This window comes from Arachis stenosperma, chromosome 2, assembly GCF_014773155.1.
Source record: "Arachis stenosperma cultivar V10309 chromosome 2, arast.V10309.gnm1.PFL2, whole genome shotgun sequence".
Lineage (NCBI taxonomy): Eukaryota > Viridiplantae > Streptophyta > Magnoliopsida > Fabales > Fabaceae > Arachis > Arachis stenosperma.
The window spans coordinates 62,195,569-62,221,940 of NC_080378.1; the positions used below are offsets into that span (position 1 = coordinate 62,195,569).

General features: G+C 37.3%; 1 protein-coding gene and 1 non-coding gene across 2 annotated transcripts; one reads left to right on the forward strand and one right to left on the reverse strand.

Moving 5' to 3' along the window:
• Window positions 1-1,219: 1,219 nt before the first annotated feature.
• On the forward strand, window positions 1,220-21,447 carry LOC130962931 (uncharacterized). The gene is made up of 9 exons (XM_057889087.1): window positions 1,220-1,634; window positions 2,153-2,394; window positions 2,490-2,702; window positions 3,026-3,118; window positions 3,461-3,811; window positions 4,334-4,408; window positions 4,562-4,566; window positions 20,884-21,136; window positions 21,214-21,447. The coding sequence occupies exons 1-9, from the start codon at window positions 1,220-1,222 to the stop codon at window positions 21,445-21,447; spliced, it is 1,881 nt and encodes a 626-aa protein (XP_057745070.1).
• Window positions 7,762-7,869, reverse strand: LOC130964441 (small nucleolar RNA R71). Its single transcript, XR_009080536.1, has one exon. It is a non-coding gene; the product is annotated as a small nucleolar RNA R71 (small nucleolar RNA).
• Window positions 21,448-26,372: the final 4,925 nt, after the last annotated feature.

Below are 26,372 nucleotides of genomic sequence, written 5' to 3' on the forward strand. Positions count from 1 at the left end.
AGAGTATAAAACTCGATAAAATAATATTTGAGAAAAACAAAAGTCATATGTGGTTAAAGAATATTTCCCCCATGCATTTCTGTGCAGAGTGGCAAGGGAAGAAGATACCCTTCACAAGTGGATTCAGAATCTTTATGTTTGAAGAAGTTGAAGGAAGATTGTTTATTAGGTAGTACTATTTCTCCATTAAAGTTAGATTTTTTAGTAATTTTGTATAAAATTTTAACAAACTATTTGTTTTAGAATTTAATTTTGATGTACGGTTAATATAAAATAATTTTATATTGATTTAAAACTTGGGGACCTAGTACTGGTATGCATGTACAGAAATGCTTGGTGTATATTAAAATTAGTGGTTAAATTGACTTTATCAATTTGCATCCAAAACACACCACATTCAGAACACAACATCACCATACATATACATCTCACTCAAATCATTAGTTAGCAGGTAAATTTATTTAACAAATCTATGGACTATGATATGTTTTCATTATGCATGTTTAATTCTTATTGTTATCTATGTTAAACTCTTCTCCTACTCTTCAGATTCTGGAAATTTGATATAATATTATATCATTGTGGAATTGTTTTCGGGTTTTGTTTAATTTGTTCATTCAGATTTTTGTTTCTCTTGAGTTTTTAGTTTTATTACTAGATTTATTTTTTCAAGGCTAAACCGTTCACCTTGTTATGATATCTGAGATTCTCTGAGCTTTGAATTAAGCCTTTTTAAATGACATTGATATATATAGCACCTTTTTAGATTAGATTTTGTTTATTTTTTCTCTTCATTTATTTATTTTGTTATTCTTTGGGTATTTGCTATTTTTTTTTCACACCTAATCTTATTCGGTTAGTTAGTTGTTTGAGGATTTTGGTTGATTCTAAATCAGTGTTTGAGGAGTTATGATAAAACTGAATGAAAGGACTTATTTAGGTTTAATTTAACCACAATCTAACTATATGAACTGAAATCTTATTTGTACAACCAAAGTTATATATCTAACTATAGGTTTTATCTCTTGTTTAATCCAAAACAAGATTTAGGTTTAGGATGTTAACATGTCTTCTTACTCTTTCTTATGAGTCTTAATATAAATTAAAGGTATATATGTCCCATAATAATTAAATAATTAATTATTAGCTGGCGTGACATATATTTGTAACTAAACCAAATTTTAATTTGGTGTGTTTGGAACAGGAATTCTTGACAAGAATGCCAAAGCAAAAGAGGTACAAGAATCTACTTAAAGCAGCAGCCGCAGTTGCAAATTCTTCACAAGACAAGTCCACAGCAGCTGCAAATACATCACAAGTCAAGTCTGCAGCAGCTGCAAATTCCTCTCGGGACAAGTCGGCAGCTTCAAATTCCTCCCGGGATAAGTCAGCAGCTGCAAGTTTCTCTCGGGACAAGTCGGCAGCAGCTGCAAGTTCCTTTCGGGACAAGTCGGCAGCTTCAAGTTCCTCTAAAGACAAGTCGGCAGCAGCTGCAAGTTCCTCCCGGGACAAGTCGGCAGCTTCAAATTCTTCTGAGCCATCATCAGTTGCTGCAACTATATCTGAGCATCCATCCGAACCTAAACGTAAACGTGGACGTGAATCTAAACATTATTGGACTGTTGATGCCATAGGTATGTATAGATGTTTTATTAACTATAAATTAAATTACATTTTCATTGATATTGTGCTGTATGGCTATGCCATAGGAGTTGAATTTTATTCATGGTTACTTAAGTTTCTTCATGAAGTTTTCCTTTATTTTTATAATGTATTTTATTTTTTTATTTTGTTTCTTCATGAATCTATTCTTTTTGTTTCCCATAATCCTTCTCCTGTATATGTTTTCTTTGTTAAGCACCTATGTTTGAAAACTTCACATAGAATATTTAAAGAAGAAAATTTGAATACATAGAGTGTACATAACTGTGTATCTTGTGACAGGAAGACTGCATATATATGTTTAGTTGTGATTCTGTTCGTTCTATTACTACCTCATATGCTGGTCTAGAATCCCAAAAGAACTACCTCATAAAGTATATATGAGTAATTGACAAGAAAATAATAATTTAAGTGATTGATACAGTTCACTGTTATAGCTTTTCTGGTCTGGTCTGATACTCATTTATTTATACTCGTTTGTCTATTTTAGATGAATACGGAGATAGTACACGTCTTCATTTATTAGTGAAGGATGTGCATAATTTGCCAGAAGGTTTGCGCATAGTTGTCAATTTTGATAAAGATTATGCAGCAATAGGAGAAGCAGCTGGACTCCTTGCAGGAGTTTGTGGGCAATTGGCCACTGATTGTGTTGCATTTCCAATTAGTTTTGACAAGTGGTCAGACATTCCAACAAGCTTTTTTGAAAATCAATGGAATATTTTTTTCCTAGTAAGAAGATTACTCAAACTCTAAAGCTTATTTCTTTGCCATTATTTAGTTATATTTGCCGGTTATAATATATATTCTTTGTTATAATATTGAAGGCTCGATTTTGCTTCAAAGTGAGTGATAACTTGGCCAAACGATTTTTGCTCCAATCGCTTGGCAAAAAATGGAGGGAACATAGGATAAAGCTTTGGAATGATTTTTATGATCCGAGGTTGAGTAAAACCGAGATCATAAATAATGCACCAGAAGATATTGCTCCTGATCAATGGGCTTTATTCGTAGAATATCGTTTGAAGCCTGAAACTCAGGTAAGTACTTACTCTCCTAGTTAATGCTGTTGAATATATATAATTGAATATGAAGTAGTCAATGTTGTTGAAGAGTAATGTTGATTTCTGGCTGCGGGACAGTCTTAAATAGTGGTGCATTCTCTGTTTATTTTAGTCCTAAATTGCTGTGGTTAATGCACATTTTTATCCTATTTAAGTCAGTTTTGAAAGATGATGGTTCTTGCGGTTAACATGCAGAAGTGAATATTGCTATAAATTTACAGAATTTAGTAAGAGGAATATTGCTGTGGTTAGTGCACATTTTTACCCTATTCTTATGTGTGTCCAAATTCAACTTGCAGAAACTTTGTAAGAGGAATCAAGAAATTCGGCAAAAACAAATAATTCCTCATACTTCAGGTGCTAAATCAATTGCAAGAAGAAGGGCTGAATTGGTAATCAATTAATGCATGCATATCTAATCTATCTCAAATATAATGCATGCATCATCTCTTAATTTTCTGCATATCTAATCTAAGTTATTAGGCTGCCATTTGTTTATCAAGTCTTTCTACTTTTCTTAAATTTTAGACGGAAGAGACAGGAAAAGAAGTTAATAGAGTTTAAATGTGGGACATCACTCACAAGAAAATAGATGGAAGTTATGTTAATGAAAAGGCTAAAGAAATAGCGGTAAGACTAAAGTCCAATAAGTAACTTGTTTGTATTTCTTTTTCTTTCCTTTTTATAAGATAATACTATTTTTTTATTCTTTCTCTTTCTTTTTATATATGTAGGAGAAGATTGAAGCACATAGCAGCCAACAACCGATGGAATTAACTGTTAATTCTCCTCTTGATGCTCTTGGAGTAGTTTTTGGGAAAGAGCACCCTGGCCGTGTTCGAGGTTTAGGTATGGGAGCTGTTCCAACAATTGCTTTCAAGAACAACACCACAAGGATTAGTCAAATGAATTTAGATTCTTCAAATGATGTTGGCACATCATCTACTTGTGGTCTAAATGTGCAAGAGGAGTTTGATACTGTTAAAGCGCAATTGCAAGCGCTAGTATCCTATATTGCTTCTAAGGAAGGAGGTAGAATTCCAATACAATTGGCTGGAATGTTCCCTACTCAACAAGTTTCACAGGTACATTCATATTTTGCAAGCGCTAGTATCCTATATACTGTTTCTTTATTATTTTGAATGTACTTTTGAGTGAAATAATTGTAAACTGTTCATGAATACAGATTTTGACTTCCCGTTCTGATTTTCTTCTAAATTATAATTGATTAACAAAAAGTGAAAAAAAAAAGATTTATCAATTTTTGTGGTATATAGGCATAAGTAGGAAGCAGCTAATGGTAATAGGTGAGCATGAGCATGTGTTATTGCTGGTTGTTGACTAAGGGTTGTTATTGCTGTTATTGCTTTGTTTGAAAATGATTCTATACATCAGTGAATAGAAAGATCTTAAGGCTTCATTCTTTGTCGCTGCTATGGTTAACAAGCACATGGGAAAGCTAATTAACAACTAGCACTAGTAGTATTATTAGTAACATTTTATATGTATTTTTTAGATGAATTCAAATTCATAATTATCCACTTATTATTAATATATGCCTTTTTCTTGTATTTCTTGTGCTCATAATAATTATATTTTTGTTGTAGGGATTGGATCAGGAGAGTGAGATTCCATCACCAAAAGAGTTAGGAAGTAGGTCTTCTGGAGCAAGCAACAAGGAAGTATGACCTTGCTTGATATGTTAAGACGTATATTAAGGATTATATGTTAAGACAATTATAAGTCAGAATTAGTCAATGCTTGTTAAGGATTATTTTGATAATTTGTTTTTTGGATTATGACATTTCAATTATAACTTGGATTATGACTTTTAGATCATGTATGAATTAAAAATCATCTTATGATGTTTGATTTATGGCTATACCTTTTGGTTATTATGAGATTTTTAAGTGAGTTTTGAAAATATCACTTTAAATTAGTGGTTTCAATCTTATTTTAAAAAGTATAAAATTGCCATCATAATTAGGTACAAACGGCGGATAGAAACCCCCGTTTTAAATGAAAACGATGCCATTATACGCTGGTAGAAACGGCGGTTAAAAACTGCCATTTTAAATGAAAATGATGCCATTATATTTTGGAAAAAACGGCGGTTAGAAACTGCCATTTTAAACACACAAGATGCCATTATAACATGGTAAAAATGGCGGTTATCATGGAAAAAACGGCGGTTTCTAACCGCCATTTTAAACGGAAGAGATGTCACAACATCCTGGTAAAAACGGCGGTTGTTTAAAAACCGCCATTTTATACGGAAATAATGGCGGTTACAAACCGCCATTTTAACCCTCAGAGAACCGCCGTATTATCCTAAGGTAATTGTGGCGGTTTTCTGAAAACCGCCGTAATAACCAGAATGGCGCCCAGAATAACGGCGTTTCTTGGGGGCGCCATTTTTGGTAATAATGGCGGTTCTAACCGCCGTAATTCCCCAAAATAACCGCCGTTTTAACCCCCTTTTTTGTAGTGTGAGGGCGGGGCGTTAGTGACAAACGCAAAAGAATCACTGGATTCTATTCCGGCCTGATTGAGAACCGACAGATGAATTCCGCTATGACCGTGACAGGGCATATGCAATCGCTTTCAATGAGAGGATGGGAGGTAGCCACTGACAATGGTGAAACCCTACACGAGCTTGCCATGGAAAGGAGTAAGAAGGATTGGATGAAGACAGTAGGAAAGCAGAGAGACGGAAGGGAAGGCATCTTCATACGCTTGTCTGAAGTTCCTACCAATGATATACATAAGTATCTCTATCTTTATCTTTATGCTTTATTCGTTTATCACTATACCCATTTGAGTCTGCCTGACTGAGATTTACAAGGTGACCATAGCTTGCTTCATACCAACAATCTCCGTGGGATCGACCCTTACTCGCGTAAGGTATTACTTGGACGACCCAGTGCACTTGCTGGTTAGTTGTGCGAAGTTGTAGTGATCACAATTTCGCGCACCAAGTTTTTGGCGCCGTTGCCGGGGATTGTTTGTGTATGGACAACTGACGGTTCATCTTGTTGCTTAGATTAGGTATTATTTTTCTTCAGAGTTCTTAAGAATGAATTCTAGTGTTTCAAAGTGATGTTCTTATCATCACCAAAGCTGATTGATCATCATCAATTTAGCTCTTGAATGCAATGTCCTGCTGAAGCTTAGCTAGCTATGTCTAATTCCTCTAGACTAAAGCTTTAGACTAACATTGCATGATTCCTGGAATTCTCATTAAGAATTTTGATACCTTTATTTTCCTTTTCACTTAATTTTCGAAAAAGCACAAAAAAATTACAAAATCATAAAATCCAAAAATATGTCTTGTTTGAGTCTAGAGGCTCATCTTAAGTTTAGTATCAATTGCATGTTTCTGTTCTTATTGCATTCATGCATGTGTCTTCATTAATCTTCAAGTTGTTCTTGATGATTTCCTTGTTTTGATCTTTGAATTCTATTGACTTGAGCGTTTTGTTGTTTCTCATATATACAAACTGCTAAGTTTGGTGTCTTGCATGCATTGTTATTTGATTTTAGTTGCATTTTGATTATTCCTCATTATTAAAAATCCAAAAATATTTTTAATTTGTGTCTTTTCAAGTCAATAATACAGGGAATTGAAGATTCAGAACATACTGCAGAGGAATCACACAAAAAAAGCTGGGCATTCAAAAATGCCCAGTGAAGAAGACAGACTGGCGTTTAAACGCCAGCCAGGGTGCCTGGCTGGGCGTTTAACGCCCAAAAGGGTAGTAGTTTGGGCGTTAAACGCCAGAATGTGCACATTCTGGGCGTTTAACGCCAGGATGGCACAAGGGGGAAGATTTTGTTTTCAAATCAAATTTTTTTCAAGTTTTCAAAGTTTTTCAAAATCAAATCTTTTTCAAATCAAATCTTTTCAATCAAATCTTTTTCAAAATCAATTTCTTTCCTTTTTCAAAGATACTTACTAACAATTAATGATTTGATTGAACATTTTTTGCCTTTTCTGTTGAGGAAGGTTTTATGTTTGAATCATATCTTTTCTTGTTAGGCAAGTCATTAATTTTTAAAATCATATCTTTTCAAATTGTTTTCAAATCATATCTTTTAAAATTGTTTTCAAATCATATTTTCTCAATCACATTTTTTTAATCACATCTTTTTCAAAATAGTTTTCAATCAAATCTTTTTAACTTCTAATTTCAAAATCTTTTTCAAAAATCACTTGATTTCTTTCCCACTCTTATTTTCGAAAATCAATTAGTGTTTTTCAAAAATTTTTCAACATCTTTTACTTAATTTTCGAAAATTACTTCCCTTCTTCTCACATCCTTCTGTTTATGGACTAACACTATCCCTTAATGCAAAATTCGAACTCCATCTTCTTTGATAAGTTTGAATTTTCTACTTCTGTCTTCTATTTCTCTTCTTCCTCTGACACCTCAAGGAATCTTTATACTGTGACATAGAGGATTCCATATTTTCTTGTTCTCTTCTCTTTCATATGAGCAGGAACAAAGACAAAGGCATTCTTGTTGAAGCTGACCCTGAACCTGAAAGGACCTTGAAGCGAAAGCTAAGAGAAGCTAAGACTCAACTCTCTGTTGAGGACCTGACCGAATTCTTCAAGGAAGAAGAACCCATGGCAGCCGAAAACAACAACAATGCCAACAATGCAAGGAAGGTGCTGGGTGACTTTACTGCACCTACTCCCAATTTCTATGGGAGAAGCATCTCTATCCCTGCCATTGGAGCAAACAACTTTGAGCTTAAGCCTCAGTTAGTTTCTCTAATGCAACAGAATTGCAAGTTCCATGGACTTCCAATGGAAGATCCTCATCAGTTTTTAGCTGAGTTCTTGCAAATCTGTGACACAGTCAAGACTAATGGGGTTGACCCTGAGGTCTACAGACTGATGCTATTCCCTTTTGCTGTAAGAGACAGAGCTAGGACATGGTTGGACTCACAACCTAAAGAAAGCCTGGACTCTTGGGAAAAGCTAGTCAATGCCTTCTTGGCAAAGTTCTTTCCACCTCAAAAATGGAGTAAGCTTAGAGTGGAAGTCCAAACCTTCAGACAGAAGGATGGAGAATCCCTCTATGAAGCTTGGGAAAGATACAAACAATTAATCAGAAGATGTCCCTCAGACATGCTTTCTGAATGGAGCATCATAGGTATCTTCTATGATGGTCTCTCTGAACTATCCAAGATGTCTTTGGATAGCTCTGCTGGAGGATCTCTTCATCTGAAGAAGACGCCTGCAGAAGCTCAAGAGCTGATTGAAATGGTTGCAAATAACCAATTCATGTACACTTCTGAAAGGAATCCTGTGAACAATGGGACTAGTCAGAAGAAAGGAGTTCTTGAGATTGACACTCTGAATGCCATACTGGCTCAGAACAAGATATTGACTCAACAAGTCAATTTGATTTCTCAAAGTCTGTCTGGAATGCAAAATGCACCTGGCAGTACTAAGGAAGCTTCATCTGAGGAAGAAGCTTATGATCCTGAGAACCCTTCAATGGAAGAGGTGAATTACCTAGGAGAACCCTATGGAAACACCTATAATTCTTCATGGAGAAATCACCCAAATTTCTCATGGAAGAATCAAGAGAGACCTCAACAAGGTTTCAATAACAATAATGGTGGAAGAAACAGGTTTAGCAATAACAAGCCTTTTCCATCATCTTCTCAGCAACAGACAGAGAGTTCTAAGCAGAATACCTCTGACTTAGCAACCATGGTCTCTGATCTAATCAAAACCACTCAAAGTTTCATGAATGAAACAAGGTCCTCCATCAGAAATTTGGAAGGACAAGTGGGTCAGCTGAGCAAGAAAGTTACTGAACTCCCTCCTAATACTCTCCCAAGTAATACAGAAGAAAATCCAAAAGGAGAGTGCAAAGCCATAACCATGGCCGAATATGGAGAGGAAAGAGAGGAGGTGGACGCCACTGAGGAAGACCTCAATGGGCGTGCACCAACCTCCTCTGAGTTCCCCAATGAGGAACCATGGGAATCTGAGGCTCAAAATGAGACCATAGAGATTCCATTGGATTTACTTCTACCTTTCATGAGCTCTGATGAGTATTCTTCCTCTGAAGAGGATGAGTATGTCACTGAAGAGCAAGTTGCTAAATACCTTGGAGCAATCATGAAGCTAAATGACAAGTTATTTGGAAATGAGACTTGGGAAGATGAACCTCCCTTGCTCACCAAAGAACTGGATGACTTGTCTAGGAAGAAATTACCTCAAAAGAGACAAGATCCTGGGAAGTTTTCATACCTTGTACCATAGGCACCATGACCTTCAACAAGGCCCTGTGTGACTTAGGGTCAAGTGTGAACCTCATGCCTCTCTCTGTAATGGAGAAGCTAGGGATCTTTGAGGTACAAGCTGCAAGAATCTCATTGGAGATGGCAGACAACTCAAGAAAACAAGCTCATGGACTTGTAGAGAATGTTTTGGTAAAAGTTGAAGACCATTACATCCCTACTGATTTCATAGTCCTAGAGACTGGGAAGTGCATGGATGAATCCATCATCCTTGGCAGACCCTTCCTAGCCACAGCAAAGGCTGTGATTAATGTTGATAGAGGTGAACTAATCATTCAAGTGAATGAAGAATCCTATGTGTTTAAGGCTCAAGGATATCCCTCTGTCACCATGGAGAGGAAGCTTGAAGAGCTTCCCTCAAATCAGAGACAAATAGAGCCCCCACAGTCAAACTCTAAGTTTGGTGTTGGGAGGCCACAACCAAACTCTAAGTTTGGTGTTGAACCCCCACATTCAAACTCTAAGTTTGGTGTTGGGAGGTTCCAACATGGCTCTGAGTATCTGTGAGGCTCCATGAGAGTCCTCTGTCAAGCTAATGACATTAAAGAAGCGCTTGTTGGGAGGCAACCCAATGTTTTATAATTAACTAGTTTCTTTTGTTATTTTATGTCTTTTGTAAGTTGATGATCATGAGAAGTCACAAAATCAATTAAAAAAGCAAAAACAGAATGAAAAACAGGAAGAAAAATAGCACACCCTGGAGGAAGAACTCACTGGCGTTTAAACGCCAGTGAGGCTAGCAGTTGGGCGTTTAACGCCCAGTCTGGCACCATTCTAGGCGTTTAACGCTAGAAAGGGGCACCAGACTGGCGTTAAACGCCAGGAAAGGGCAAGAACCTGGCGTTAAACGCCAGAAATGGGCACCAGCCCGGCGTTTAACGCCAGAATTGGTTCAAAACGTGATTTTGAATGCCATTTGGTGCAGGGATGACTTTTCCTTGACACCTTAGGATCTGTGGACCCCACAGGACCCCCACCAACCCCACCACTCTCTATTCTTCTTCACCCATTCACCAATCACCTCAATACCTCTTCACCACTCACATCCATCCTTCATAAAATCCCACCAACCTCACCCTTCAAATTCAAACCACTTTCCCTTCTTCCTCATTTCTTCTTCTTTTACTCTCTTCTTTCTTCTTTTGCTCGAGGACGAGCAAACCTTTTAAGTTTGGTGTGGTAAAAGCGTTGCTTTTCGTTTTTCCATAACCATTTATGGCATCCAAGGCCGGAGAAACCTCTAGAAAGAGGAAAGGGAAGGCAAAAGCTTTCACCTCCGAGTCATGGGAGATGGAGAAGATTCATCTCAAGGGTGCATCAAGACCACTTCTATGAAGTTATGGCCATGAAGAAGGGTCAACTTTGATCAAAAGGTTGGACCAAGTCCTCATAGATATCTGTGAAGAGGACGCCCAATGGAAGAGAAATTCAAGAGGGAAGCCGGTTCAACTGAGAAGGCATGACCTCAAGCCCATCACTAAGAAAAAGAATGGAGCAAACAAGAGATCCTCCTCCTCAAAGAATCATGAGAGAGGAGCAACAAAGACAAGGAAGAGACATTGAGGAGCTCAAGCACTCCATAGGATCTTCAAAAGGAAGAACAAACCGCCATCACTAAGGTGGACCCGTTCTTTAATCTCCTTGTTCTTTATTTTTCTTGTTTTTCCAAAATTGTGCTTTATGTTTATCTATGTTCGTGTCTTATGATCATTAGTGTCTTAGTGTCTATGCCTTAAAGCTATGAATATGAATCCATCACCTTTCTTAAATGAAAACTGTTTTTATCACAAAAGAACAAGAAGTACAGGATTTCAAATTCATCTTTAAAACTAGCTTAATTAGTTTGATGTGGTGACAATACTTGTTGTTTTCTGAATGTATGCTTAAACAGTGCATATGTCTTTTGAATTTGTGGTTCATGAATGTTAAAATTGTTGGCTCTTGAAAGAATGATGAAAAAGGAGACATGTTACTGAGGATCTGAAAAATCATAAAAATGATTCTTGAAGCAAGAAAAAGCAGTGAATACAAAAAAAAGAGAAAAAGAAGGAGAAAAACGAAAAAAAAGGGGGAGAAAGAGAAAAAGAAAGAAAAAGAAAGAAATAAAGTTGTGATCCAAGGCAATAAGAGTGTGCTTAAGAACCCTGGACACCTCTAATTGGGGACTTTAGCAAAGCTGAGTCACAATCTGAAAAGGTTCACCCAATTATGTGTCTGTGGCATGTATGTATCCGGTGGTAATACTGGAAGACAGAGTGCTTTGGGCCACGGCCAAGACTCAATAAGTAGCTGTGTTCAAGAATCATCATACTTAACTAGGAGAATCAATAACACTATCTGGATTCGGAGTTCCTAAAGAAGCCAATCATTCTGAATTTCAAAGGATAAAGTGAGATGCCAAAACTGTTCGGAGGCAAAAAGCTACTAGTCCCGCTCATCTAATTTGGAGCTTAGTTTCATTGATAATTTGGAGTCTATAGTATATTCTCTCTTTTTATCTTATTTGATTTTCAGTTGCTTGAGGACAAGCAACAATTTAAGTTTGGTGTTGTGATGAGCGGATAATTTGTACGCTTTTTGGCATTATTTTTAGTATGTTTTTGGTAGTTTTAGTTGAGTTTTTATTATATTTTTATTAGTTTTTAGTTAAAATTCACTTTCTGGACTTTACTATGAGTTTGTGTGTTTTTCTGTGATTTCAGGTATTTTCTGGCTGAAATTGAGGGATCTGAGCAAAAATCTGATCCAGAGACTCAAAAGGACTGCAGATGCTGTTGGATTCTGACCTCCCTGCACTCGAAGTGGATTTTCTGGAGCTACAGAAGCCCAATTGGCGCGCTCTCAACGGCGTTGGAAAGTAGACATCCTGGGCTTTCCAGCAATATATGATAGTCCATACTTTGCCCAAGATTTGATGGCCCAAACCGGCGTTCAAAGTCACCTCAGAATTCCCAGCGTTAAACGCCGGAACTGGCACCAAAATGGGAGTTAAACGCCCAAACTGGCATAAAAGCTGGCGTTTAACTCCAAGAAGAGTCTCTACACGAAAATGCTTCATTGCTCAGCCCAAGCACACACCAAGTGGGCCCGGAAGTGGATTTTTATGTCATTTACTCATCTTTGTACACCCTAGGCTACTAGTTCTCTATATATAGGACCTTTTACTATTGTATTTTTCATCTTCGGACATCTAGTTCTTAGATCAGATCTTGGTTCTTCTGGTTCCCTCTTTGGGGCCGAAACCAATGATCACTTTTGTTCTTATGTATTTTCAACGGTGGAGTTTCTACACACCATAGATTAAGGTGTGGAGCTCTGCTGTACCTCGAGTATTAATTCAATTACTATTGTTCTTCCATTCAATTCCGCTTGTTCTTTGTCCAAGATATCACTTGTTCTTCAACTTGATGAAGGTGATGATTGACACTCATCATCATTCTCACTCATGAACAAAGTGACTGACAACCACTCTTGTTCTACAAGCATTCGAGGCTCTAGTGAATATCTCTTGGATTCTTTAATCGGAATCTTCGTGGTATAGGCGAGAACTGATGGCGGCATTCAAGAGAATCCGGAAGGTCTAACCTTGTCTGTGGTATTCTGAGTAGGATTCAATGATTGAATGACTGTGACGTGCTTCAAACTCCTGAGGGCGGGGCGTTAGTGACAAACGCAAAAGAATCACTGGATTCTATTCCGGCCTGATTGAGAACCGACAGATGAATTCCGCTATGACCGTGACAGGGCATATGCAATCGCTTTCAATGAGAGGATGGGAGGTAGCCACTGACAATGGTGAAACCCTACACGAGCTTGCCATGGAAAGGAGTAAGAAGGATTGGATGAAGACAGTAGGAAAGCAGAGAGACGGAAGGGAAGGCATCTTCATACGCTTGTCTGAAGTTCCTACCAATGATATACATAAGTATCTCTATCTTTATCTTTATGCTTTATTCGTTTATCACTATACCCATTTGAGTCTGCCTGACTGAGATTTACAAGGTGATCATAGCTTGCTTCATACCAACAATCTCCGTGGGATCGACCCTTACTCGCGTAAGGTATTACTTGGACGACCCAGTGCACTTGCTGGTTAGTTGTGCGAAGTTGTAGTGATCACAATTTCGCGCACCAACAGTCACTTGTCTTGCTTGTTTCTTCATTACTTTGTGATTCTGGAAACACTTTCAAGGTGATGCTCTCTTCATGCATCCTGAGGGTTAGCTCTCCCTGCTCTATATCTACAATGGCTCTAGCAGTGGCCAAAAATGGTCGACCAAGTATTATGGAGTCATTCTCATTCTCTGCTGAATCTAGGATCACAAAGTCTGCCGGAAAGATGAACTTGTCAACCTTAACTAAAAGGTTCTCAATCAACCCCTTAGGATATACCACTGATTGGTCCACCAATTCCAAGGACATCTGTATTGGTTTCACCTCTCCTATGCCAAGCTTTTTCACTAAAGAAGATGGAATTAGATTTATACTTGCTCTTAAGTCACACATCCCCTTGTTGATGAATAGGCTTCCAATAGTGCAAGGTAGGAAGAAACCTCCAGGATCTTCAAGCTTGGGAGGGAGCCCCTTTTTGATTAGTGCACTGCACTCTTCACTGAGCATTACAGTCTCCTTCTCATTCCAACTTCTTTTCTTATTGATGAGCTCCTTTAAGAACTTGGCATATAGAGGCATTTGCTCCAATGCCTCAGCCAAAGGTATATTGATTTCCAGCTTCTTGAAAGTCTCAAGGAATTTGTGGAAATATTGATCCTTTGCTTCTTTTTGGAATCTCTGTGGATAGGGTAGTGGAAGTGTAAGACTCTTCTCCACTTGCTGCTGTTTTGGATTTGGTTCTTCCATGATCTGCTTTCCCTTCTTTAAGTTCTTTGGTTGGTTGTTTTCTTCTGTGAGCTTTTCTGGGACAGTCTTGCTTGTTATGTCCTTGTTGTTAGCTCCATCTTTCTCTGTTGGTTCTTTGTCACTCTCCATAAGTTTCTTCGTTGCTCCTTGGTTGCCATCCACCAATGTCTTTCCACTCCTTAATTGCACAGTTTTGCATTCTTCTTTTGGATTAGGAATGGTATCACTTAGTAGTGAGCTTGAAGGTCTCTCTATAGAAATCTGCTTAGAGATTTGTCCAATCTGCCTTTCTAGGCTCTTCATGGAAGCTTCTTGGTTCTTTGTTATCAATTCTTGGTTCTTCATCATTTTCTCCATGAGCAGCTATAGATTAGTAATCCTCTGAGAGTCTTATGAGATTGGTTGGTTTTGGGGTGTTGATGGATGATGGTAGGTATTTTGGTTAGTTGGTTGGTTATTGGGTGGATAATGGTTAGAGTTGGGGTAATTATTTTATGGTTTTCTGTATGTGTTTTGGCTAGTGTTTGGCTGGTTGTTGTGGTTTGTGCTTTTCCAATTGTTTTGATTTGAGTTCTTTTGCCATGGCTGTTGAGTTTGATTGTGGTTGTCTCCCCATCTGAGGTTGGGATGGTTTTTCCAAGAGGGGTTGTAAGTATCACCATAGACTTCATTTGTTCCAGGATTTTGGTTGTGCATGTATTGGACTTGCTCTTGCTGTTACTCCTCTTGAATTTCTTCATTTTGCCCCCAAGTAGTTGATGGTTGGCTTGTGGCACTCACTGATGCAACTTGAAGGTTATCAATTCTCTTGGCCATCTGCTCAAACTGTTGTTGAATTTGCTGCTGTATCATTTTGTTCTGAGCTAGGATTGAATCTACTCCTTCCAACTCCATTACTCCTCTCCTTTGTGATGGTTGGCGTTGCCTTTGGTGAGCAAAGAAATATTGGTTGTTAGCCACCATATCAATGAGATTTTAAGCTTCCTCTGTAGTTTTCATGAGTTGTAATGAGCCTCCAACTGAATGATCAAGTGCTTCTTGAGCCTTCAGAGTAAGTCCCTCATAGAAGTTCTGCAGCTTGTCCCACTCAGTGAACATCTCTGGTGGACATTTCCTCAGCAGTGCCTTATATCTTTCCCATGCTTCATATAAATTTTCAGCCTCCATTTGAGTGAATGTCTGCACCTCAGTCTTCAATCTTATGATCCTTTGAGGGGGATAAAATTTGGCAAGAAACTTGCTCACCAAATCATCCCAAGTGTTGATGCTTTCCTTTGGAAATGTTTCTAGCCATTGAGTGGCTTTATCCTTGAGAGAGAATGGAAAGAGCAGCAACTTGTAACTGTCAGGAGGCACACCATTGGTTTTGACAGTATCGCAAATCCTCAAGAAGGTAGATAAATGTTGATTCGGGTCCTCCAATGGCCCTCCTCCAAAAGAGCAGTTGTTTTGGACCAATGTGATGAGTTGTGGCTTTAGTTCAAAGTTGTTTGCATTGACATTAGGGGTAAGAATGCTACTCCCATATTGTTTAGCATTTGCAAATGTGTAGGAAGCCAATACTCTTCTTTGTTGTGGGTTGTTGTTGGCCCCTCCTTCTGGTTGATTGGGATTTGATGGATCTCCTTCCATTTCTTGGAATTCCTCCTCAGATTCTTCCTCTCCAATAACGTTCTTCCCTCTTTCAGCTCTTCTTATTCTTCGAAGAGTTCTTTGGTCAATTTCAGAGAGAATAGGGGAAGCTCTTCCTGTACCTGACATACAAACACACAATAAGAGACACACAGATCCAGAAAACCAGTGAAACTTCAATCTATTGCTAGAATGAAGTTTTAGTTAGTTTAAGCAAAAATTCAAACAGTTAGTGTGTTAGTTAAAAAGAAAGAAAAAGTGCTAGATCTAGATCTCCACTTCACTTAATCATTGTCAATCTATTTCAATCCCCGGCAACGGCGCCAAAAACTTGATGTGTGGAAAACGATCCAACACAAAACTCACCGGCAAGTGTACCGGGTCCCATCAAGTAATAAAACTCACGGGAGTGAGTCGATCCCACAGGGATTGAAGGATTGAGCAATTTTAGTTTAGTGGTTGATTTAGTCAAGCAAATCAAGTTTTGGTTGAGTGATTTTGTATCTAACAGTAAGTAAATGACAGAAAATGTAAAGGGGAAAGGAAGAATTGCAGAAATTAAAGAAAACTGAAAGTAAAAGAGCTGAATCTTAAAGAACAAGAAATTAAATGACTGAAACTTAAAGTGCAAGAAATGTAAATTGCAGTAACTTAAAGTACAAGAAATATAAATTGCAGTAATGAAAAGGGATTTGAGGACTGGGATTTCAGGATTCAAGCGAGGGAAATTAAATTGCAACAATTATCAAAGCAAGAGATGATTTGAGTTCTGTTAGATCTTAAACAGAAAGGGAAATTAAATTGCAGCAGGGGTTCACAGAAGAACCAAAAGGAAAATGGGATCTCAGGACTCCAGAGACTAGATAGCAAAGTCTAGATCTCAATTGCCTTCCCAGATCCAAATTCACAAAGCAATTAACAAGAAGTTAAAGATGAAGCAGTAAAGGAAATTGGATTCAACTCAATTATGCAGCAGGGAAATTAAAGAGATCTTAAATGGAGATTGAGACAGAAATTCCTCAATTCTTCACATCCAAGACTCAAACAAGAAAAGTAAAAATTGCTCAAGCAAGAACGAGGAAGAAGAGAGATCAATTTTCCTTCCCAATTCTCTAAAATCTCAGTTCCAAGCTCTCAAAATCAAGTCTCAAGATGTGAAAATTCAAAAATCCAAAGGAAAGGTTCTAATTACATCAAACTATCTCCTATTTATACACTTTCTATTCTTGGATTTTGGAATTTGGATGGGCTTTTAATTTGGTGAAGAAATGAATTAAATTGGATTTTTAATCTAATTTTGAGCCCATGAGAAAGTGGCTTCCAGGAGGCTGCCCTGCCCTTGTGGAGGGCAGAGCAGGAAATGGTGCGTGCGGCTCATTGCGTGCGTGCTTGGTGTGCGTGATGCATCAGGATGCTGCCCTGCCCTTGTGGAGGGCAGGGCAGAGTTGCCATGGTGCGCCAAGTGCTGCCCGTGCGCGCTGCTGCTGGCCGAGACTCCCTTTGTGCGTGCCAATCTTGTGCGCTGGCCATGCACCACAAAATGCTGCCCTGCCCTTGTGGAGGGCAGGGCAATATGCCAAAGGTGAAGTCCCACGTTCGAAACTCGGTGGAGGCATACGCTGCTTCTTTTTCTTTGGTTTTCTTGGCATCAAAGTAATGCTTAATTCCTTGCTTCCTCATGGTGCCGTGTTCGATCCTGGGAGATTGAAAGCAAGCCAATTTTTTCTTGTTTTTATTGTGCTTGAGCGCTACTCCTTTCCTTTTTGTCCTTGGGTTCGAAACCCATAGGAAGCACTAGGAAGCAATTTCTTTTGAATTGTTCTTGGATGAAGCCCGATATTGCTCTTGAGGAGGGCAGGGCAGAGTTTTTGCTCCCTTTGGTTCTTGGCATCAAATTGTGCTCCGCCCTTGTTGTGGGCAGGGCAATGTTGCTTTTCAAGGCTTGGTTCAATATGTTGCTCTCCTGGAGGGCAGTGTGCTCTTGTGGAGGGCAATGTTTGCCTCCTCCTTCTATGTTGCACCACGCTTCTCATTTCTTGGCCACACTTCTTTAAGCCACGTTTTTCTTCTTTTCTTCTTTTCTTTACCTACAAGAAACCAAAACAACCAATCAAAGTATCTCTAAACTCATAAGGTTTATAATTCATTAAAAATCAATTAATTTTAGCTCAAACCTCATGATTTAGCATCAATTTAATGGTAGTTGCTTGATTTAAAGAAGTTATGCATTTTCATTCCAAATCACTTACTTAGGATGCAAGAAAGTACATAAAGACTAATAAAACAAGTGAAATTAGCTTGAAAAATGGGTATATGATGACCTGTCATCAATGGAATGATAAAAAAAAGTAGGGAATTAAATTGAATAAGTTATTTGAAAAATTTGGAAAGCATGCTCATGTGAAATCAAAATAATTAAATTACCATGTTCATTGAAAAAAATAAATAAAAAAATAATAATAATAAAAAATTTTTATTAAGTAATTAAATAAGGGGATACAATATATATATATATATATATATATATATATATATATATATATATATATTGTAGCAACCCTCAGTTTTAAAAATATAAATATAAATAAGTTATAATTTATTTTATAAAATTAAAATCTCCTTATTTAAAAAAAAAATTATCCAATTATCAGAAATCGAACTAATAATTTTAATTTAATCAAATTCATATTATTATTATTATTGTTATTATTATTATTATTATTATTATTATTATTATTAATATTTGATTACCTATGCGTTCGTTTATATATATATATAATATACCTTATTATTATTCACTAAAGTTCGTTCCTGTATTATTATTATTATTATTGTTATTATTATTATTATTAATCATAAAGCACAAAAAATAAAAGGCGGTGTTGATTATGCATTACGATTGTATATATGTATATTATTCTAATTATTATTACTATTATGCATGGACGCATATATATATGTAAGGCGGCAACCATTTACTCAATGGAAAGCCATTTCATATGGATACACATATATATAATATCTAGGTATGAGTATTATTATAGTTTTATTATATCATTAGCTATATAATAGTATCAACTGAAGAAATTAAATAATATTTACTTCATTATTATTATACTGAGCCGCCATATATATGTATGCATATATAAGAATGAGAGGCGAGAGAGAAGAGTAACCAAGAGGAGGAGCGAAAGAACGTAAGTCCCGTTAAACGTTCGGTTTCGATTTCTTACAATCCGTAACTCCAATCAAAAATCTAATCCGGTAAGAGTATTCGTAACCTCTTCTTCTACACGTTGGCACCATTTTTGATTAGTGGAAATTGACAGTGACATAGCTCATCTTTTCTTTGGGTTTGGCCAACGGAAATTTTAGGAGGTATAGACGATTCTGGACATTTTCTTCTTCGATAGCTCAGTCAGAAAGCTTCTCCGAAGCTTTGAATATTTTGATTCCGTACGAAGGTATGGTTTTGGTTTCTTGTAGTTAATGTTTAATGTCACGTGAAAACATAGGCTAGAAGACCTTAAGATAGGAGTGAAATGAAGGAATAATTGATGGATTGTGTATATGGTATAAAATGTGAGGTTTAGCTGTTGTCAATAATTTGTTGTTGAAGTTGGTCGGTTTGGAAAAAGATTTAATATTAGTATTTTTTGATTATGAAATAATTTGTTACTGGACATGATTTGAGTGACTGAGAGGTCTTTGGTTTGATAGTTGGGACCCTTGAAGGGTGGCAGAAATTTGAGTCTTAGAGGAGATAATGCCAAAATTTCTTTAAGAATTGGAGTTTGATTTGAGGTGGTATTTTAAAAAGAAAGAGATTATGTGGCTTGTGTATTTGAGACTATTTGTTGACCCTCTGTCGCAAGATGTGACCGGGCACTTTAACTCCCCGGATTCCCCCATGTGTATGCATAAATATAATATTGAATTATTGAGCTTGGAGTTTAACTCCATGGAATACTATATTATTGAGCTTGGAGTGTAACTCCATGGAATACTATACTATTGAGCTTGGAGTGTGACTCCATGGAATATTATATTTGAACTGGGAGTTTGACTCCATGGAATATTATTGAGCTTGGGGATGCGCGCACAGAGGGACTGTCCATGGTTAACTACCAGGACTTGTCGGGTTGGCTGTATAACCGACAGATGAGACTCATCAGCCATAGGACAGGCATACATCATATGCATTTGTTTGCTTTGTCTGAGTGTGCATTGCTTTAGTTTGTTTAACTGTTAAATTCTACTTATCTGCTACTTGTTCTACTTGCTATAAATGCTTCTCTATCTGTGTTTTCTTTGCTTGAATTGTATGTGTATGTTTTTGGGAAATTCCTCCTGACGAAAGTGTGAGGAGAGAGGATTGTTCCACCAATGATTTGGAGGATTAGAGGAGACAGAACGTGAATTATTAGGTTAAAGTTAGATTCAGAATTAGAATACCTTAGATAGCTTACCTAACTTTTGGTTTAGTTTATTTTCCTTAAGAATGATTCTGAGGGTCGAAGTTTAGGAATGTCTCTGGCTTTCCCGAGACCTTTTAATTAACTATGCGGGCACCTTTACCATACTGAGAACCTCCGGTTCTCATTCCATACTATGTTGTGTTTTTCAGATGCAGGTCGAGAGGCATCTCGTTAGGCGTCTGGACTCTTGAGGCGGAGTGGTTACTGGGATATTTTGTTATGATATGATGTATATATGTACTTAGCTTTCTCTCCGCATGACTTATTCTTTTTGATCCTCTTAGAGAGGTTTATGGAGAGGCAGGATTGTATATATGTACTTTTGGGTTTTGGATATATATGTATATGTGTAAATATTCTCCGGCCAGTCTTGACTTCGCAGCTGAGTTGGGAGCTTGATATTATGTATCTTTGGCACTCTATTCCCACTTCTGTTATCTTGTGTTAAATAGTTATGGTTTTCTTAGCACGTAGGCTAACTCGTTCCTTGAGCGTAGCGCCTTTATTGTGCGATTTTTATTTCCCCCTTTTCTTCAAGGCTCCTAGCATACTATAATTCTTCTGCTATTATATGTACTCATTTTATTTTAGAGGTCGTAATACCTCACCACCTTCGTTTTACGACTTAAGCGTAAAGCTTAGTGTGGTAGGGTGTTACATTATGGTATCAGAGCAGTTCGTTCCTATAGAGCCTGAGGGATGGACTGATTATGCTTCTGGGCATACTCTGGGTGTGTGTATGTGCTATTAGGATCTGATTGATATGTGGCATAAATGTTCATGAGCATGCATCTGGAACTTGAAACATTAAACTTGCGATATTGAGACTGATCAACTTAATATCACTTGTTTGGTGTGAACAGGGACCAAATGTCGTCTCGTGGATCCGAACGAGGTGTTCAGAGAGGAAATCCCGTGGTTGAACCAATGCAAGGACGTCCAGGTGGAAACCCTAGTGCTAGTACAAGTAACGTAAGTCGATACTATAGGTCTATGACCCTTACTGACTTCCTCAAGAGTGGTCCACCTCGGTTTAACGGAAACGCCAATGCCCTGGAGGCTGATCAGTGGTTTCGAGAAGTGGAGAGGTTTTTGTACACTCAGCATGTTCCTGAGGTACAGTAGAGATAGTGACTCATATGTTGGAAGGAGATGCTCAGAATTGGTGGCAAGAATTGTGTCAAACCTTGCAGGTGGAGTTAACGGATGTCTCTTGGCATGGATTCAAGACAGAGTTTTATGGGAGATATTTCTTGCATGCGTTTCGCATTGCAAAGGAATTGGAGTTAATGCAGCTGAAGCAAAAGGATATGTCCGTTGCCAACTATACCCGTGAATTCGACAACCTGTGCCGTTTCTCAAAAACTTGTCAAGGAAATCCAGCTGATTATGAGAATGGAAGTGTGCTCAGTATGAGAAAGGACTAAGGAGAGATATCTTTAATTACGTGTATCCACAAAAGCTAACAAATTTCACTGAGTTGGTTAAGAAGAGCCAGCTCGCTGAGGATTGCTCCATGAAGTGGACACAGCTACAGGAAGGCTTTGGTGAGACCACTCCAGAAGAGCCGCGCAGGTACGGACTGGGAATGTTTTCGATGTGGAGCACCGGGACATATGTCTAGGGATTGTTCACGTGGAGAGCCGCAGATGCGAGTTGGCCACGAGAGGATCGAGGTAAGTATGATATCGAATGCGTAGGATGGATTTGTTCTGTGTAGAGCTAGGACCCCGCTTTCGTTTAGGTTACATAATCGAACTGAGAAGTTTAGGACTGGAAAGGCTGGATAGTTTTGAACTTGGATATGGACTAGGAATTTAGGCCGATAGAAATATCTGTTTGATAACCGGTTAGGTGGCGAGAGAAAAAGTAAGTTGTGATAGATTTAGTGTTAGAGACTGAACCAGTTTCGATTGTATTACGAAAGGTGGAACCATTAGAATCGGCAGAACTTAAGAGCTAGACGAAGTGAGTATTAGAAGTGATAAACCCGTCGATCTAATACCAACCTGCCTTATAACCTTTCTGTATCGAGTCTATCTTGCATCTTCCGTTTTGCGTAGACTTTTAAGCCATAAGAATATCCTGGATTTACAAACAAAGCATGTCAAATCTTTCTGTTTTTCTTTGATATGTTTAAGAAGGGAGGTTACGTTAGCGTGAATCTTTTCCATGTTATATCAATTTTCGAGGACGAAAATTTTTATAAGGTGGATAGGATGTAGCAACCCTCAGTTTTAAAAATATAAATATAAATAAGTTATAATTTATTTTATAAAATTAAAATCTCCTTATTTAAAAAAAAAATTATCCAATTATCAGAAATCGAACTAATAATTTTAATTTAATCAAATTCATATTATTATTATTATTGTTATTATTATTATTATTATTATTATTATTATTAATATTTGATTACCTATGCGTTCGTTTATATATATATATAATATACCTTATTATTATTCACTAAAGTTCGTTCCTGTATTATTATTATTATTATTGTTATTATTATTATTATTAATCATAAAGCACAAAAAATAAAAGGCGGTGTTGATTATGCATTACGATTGTATATATGTATATTATTCTAATTATTATTACTATTATGCATGGACGCATATATATGTAAGGCGGCAACCATTTACTCAATGGAAAGCCATTTCATATGGATACACATATATATAATATCTAGGTATGAGTATTATTATAGTTTTATTATATCATTAGCTATATATAATAGTATCAACTGAAGAAATTAAATATTTACTTCATTATTATTATACTGAGCCGCCATATATATGTATGCATATATAAGAAGAGAGGCGAGAGAGAAGAGTAACCAAGAGGAGAGGAGCGAAAGAACGTAAGTCCCGTTAAACGTTCGGTTTCGATTTCTTACAATCCGTAACTCCAATCAAAAATCTAATCCGGTAAGAGTATTCGTAACCTCTTCTTCTACACGTTGGCACCATTTTTGATTAGTGGAAATTGACAGTGACATAGCTCATCTTTTCTTTGGGTTTGGCCAACGGAAATTTTAGGAGGTATAGACGATTCTGGACATTTTCTTCTTCGATAGCTCAGTCAGAAAGCTTCTCCGAAGCTTTGAATATTTTGATTCCGTACGAAGGTATGGTTTTGGTTTCTTGTAGTTAATGTTTAATGTCACGTGAAAACATAGGCCAGAAGACCTTAAGATAGGAGTGAAATGAAGGAATAATTGATGGATTGTGTATATGGTATAAAATGTGAGGTTTAGCTGTTGTCAATAATTTGTTGTTGAAGTTGGTCGGTTTGGAAAAAGATTTAATATTAGTATTTGTTTGATTATGAAATAATTTGTTACTGGACATGATTTGAGTGACTGAGAGGTCTTTGGTTTGATAGTTGGGACCCTTGAAGGGTGGCAGAAATTTGAGTCTTAGAGGAGATAATGCCAAAATTTCTTTAAGAATTGGAGTTTGATTTGAGGTGGTATTTTAAAAAGAAAGAGATTATTATGTGGCTTGTGTATTTGAGACTATTTGTTGACCCTCTGTCGCAAGATGTGACCGGGCACTTTAACTCCCCGGATTCCCCCATGTGCATGCATATAAATATGAATATTGAATATTATTGAGCTTGGAGTTTAACTCCATGGAATACTATATTATTGAGCTTGGAGTGTAACTCCATGGAATACTATACTATTGAGCTTGGAGTGTGACTCCATGGAATATTATATTTGAACTGGGAGTTTGACTCCATGGAATATTATTGAGCTTGGGGATGCACGCACAGAGGGACTGTCCAATGGTTAACTACCAGGACTTGTCGGGTTGGCTGTATAACCGACAGATGAGACTCATCAGCCATAGGACAGGCATACATCATATGCATTTGTTTGCTTTGTCTGGTGTGCATTGCTTTAGTTTGTTTAACTGTTAAATTCTACTATCTGCTACTTGTTCTACTTGCTATAAATGCTTCTCTATCTGTGTTTTCTTTGCTTGAATTGTATGTGTATGTTTTTGGGAAATTCCTCCTGACGAAGGTGTGAGGAGAGAGGATTGTTCCACCAATGATTTGGAGGATTAGAGGAGACAGAACGTGAATTATTAGGTTAAAGTTAGATTCAGAATTAGAATACCTTAGATAGCTTACCTAACTTTTGGTTTAGTTTATTTTCCTTAAGAATGATTCTGAGGGTCGAAGTTTTAGGAATGTCTCTGGCTTTCCCGATACCTTTTATATTAACTATGCGGGCACCTTTACCATACTGAGAACCTCCGGTTCTCATTCCATACTATGTTGTTGTTTTTCAGATGCAGGTCGAGAGGCATCTCGTTAGGCGTCTGGACTCTTGAGGCGGAGTGGTTACTGGGATATTTTGTTATGATATGATGTATTATATGTACTTAGCTTTCTCTCCGCATGACTTATTCTTTTTGATCCTCTTAGAGAGGTTTATGGAGAGGCAGGATTGTATATATGTACTTTTGGGTTTTGGATATATATGTATATATGTGTAAATATTCTCCGGCCAGTCTTGACTTCGCAGGCTGAGTTGGGAGCTTGATATTATGTATCTTTGGCACTCTATTCCCACTTCTGTTATCTTGTGTTAAATAGTTATGGTTTTCTTAGCACGTAGGCTAACTCGTTCCTTGAGCGTAGCGCCTTTATGTGCGATTTTTATTTCCCCCTTTTCTTCAAGGCTCCTAGCATACTATAATTCTTCTGCTATTATATGTACTCATTTTTATTTTAGAGGTCGTAATACCTCACCACCTTCGTTTTACGACTTAAGCGTAAAGCTTAGTGTGGTAGGGTGTTACATATATATATATATATATATATATATATATATATATATATATATATATATATATATATATATATATATATATATATATATATATATATTACCCCAAATGCAAAATAAAAAGAATGAATGCACATGGGACAAAATTAAAAAATAAGTTTGATACATGAGCATGTAATACAAAAGTGGAAAAAATTTGGGTAGCTAGGTAACGAACTTTGAAATTATATAAAGTATGTATGTTAAGTGAGATCTTAGACTAATCAAGGATTCACTTTTATAGCTCACTTAGCCATACATATATCCTCACCCTTGCCTTGGCCCCATTACAACCTTGAAAAGACCTCATGATGTGTGCATAGGTATACTAAATATTTGTTGATTGGTTAGATGAAGAACAAAGTTTAGAAAGCACGATTAGGGAAGAGTAGAGTGATTGACCCTTGACACTTGAGCGATTAGAGTGATATACACTACCAGTGAGGGTTCAATACTTGATTCTATGTTCCCTGCTTTCATGAGCTATCTTCTTACAAGTTTACTTGATTTTTATTGTACGATTTGAATTAGTGGAGTTTGGTTCATATTTGCCTTGGAGAACTTATTTACTTTTAACCAAGTAGGTAGAAACATTTTGTATGTAATTGCATTCATATAGATAGGTTGCATTGCATACTCTCTATCATTCCTCTTCACCCCTTTATAGCTTCTCTTGAGCTTAGCATGAGGACATGCTAATGTTTAAGTGTAGGGAGGTTGATAACAACTATTTTATGGTTTATCTTATGCTCAATTGAGTGGTTTTTATCAACTCTTTACCCACTTATTCATATGATTTGCATGTTTTATATTTTCCTTCCTGATTCTGTGCTATGATTGAAAACATGATTCTTTGGTCTTAATTTTGCTATGTTTAATCCTCTCTTATTACCATTCGATGCCTTGATATGTGTGTTAAGTGATTTCAGAGATTACAGGGCAGGAATGGCTCAGAGGATGGAAAGGAAGCATGCAAAACTGGAAGGAATACAAGGAACTGAAGGAATTGCTAAAGCTGTCCAGCCTGACCTCTTGGTATTAAATCGACCATAACTTGAGCTACAGAGGTCCAAATGATGCGGCTTTAGTTGCGTTGGAAAGCTAACATCCGGGGCTTTGCAACGATATATAATTTGCAATAGCTGCCTCGAAGTTAGGCGACACGAATGCGTGAATGATGCGCCCACGTCGCATTTGCGAATTGCAATCCACGCAAACGCTTGGACGACGCTTCCACGTTACTTTTCCGCGACCTGTACGTACCAGATTTTGCAATCAGCAATTTCTTGGCTGTTTCTGACCCAGTTTTCAGCCCAGAAAGCACAGATTAGAGGCTATAAAGTGGGAGAATCTATTCATTCATCATATACTTCATACAACATACATTCATACATAGTTTTAGGATTTAGATGTAGTTTTTAGAGAGAGAGGCTCTCTCCTCTCTCTTAGGATTAGGATTAGGACTCCTCTTAAAGGACTTAGGAATATTTTTATCTTCTTCATCACAGG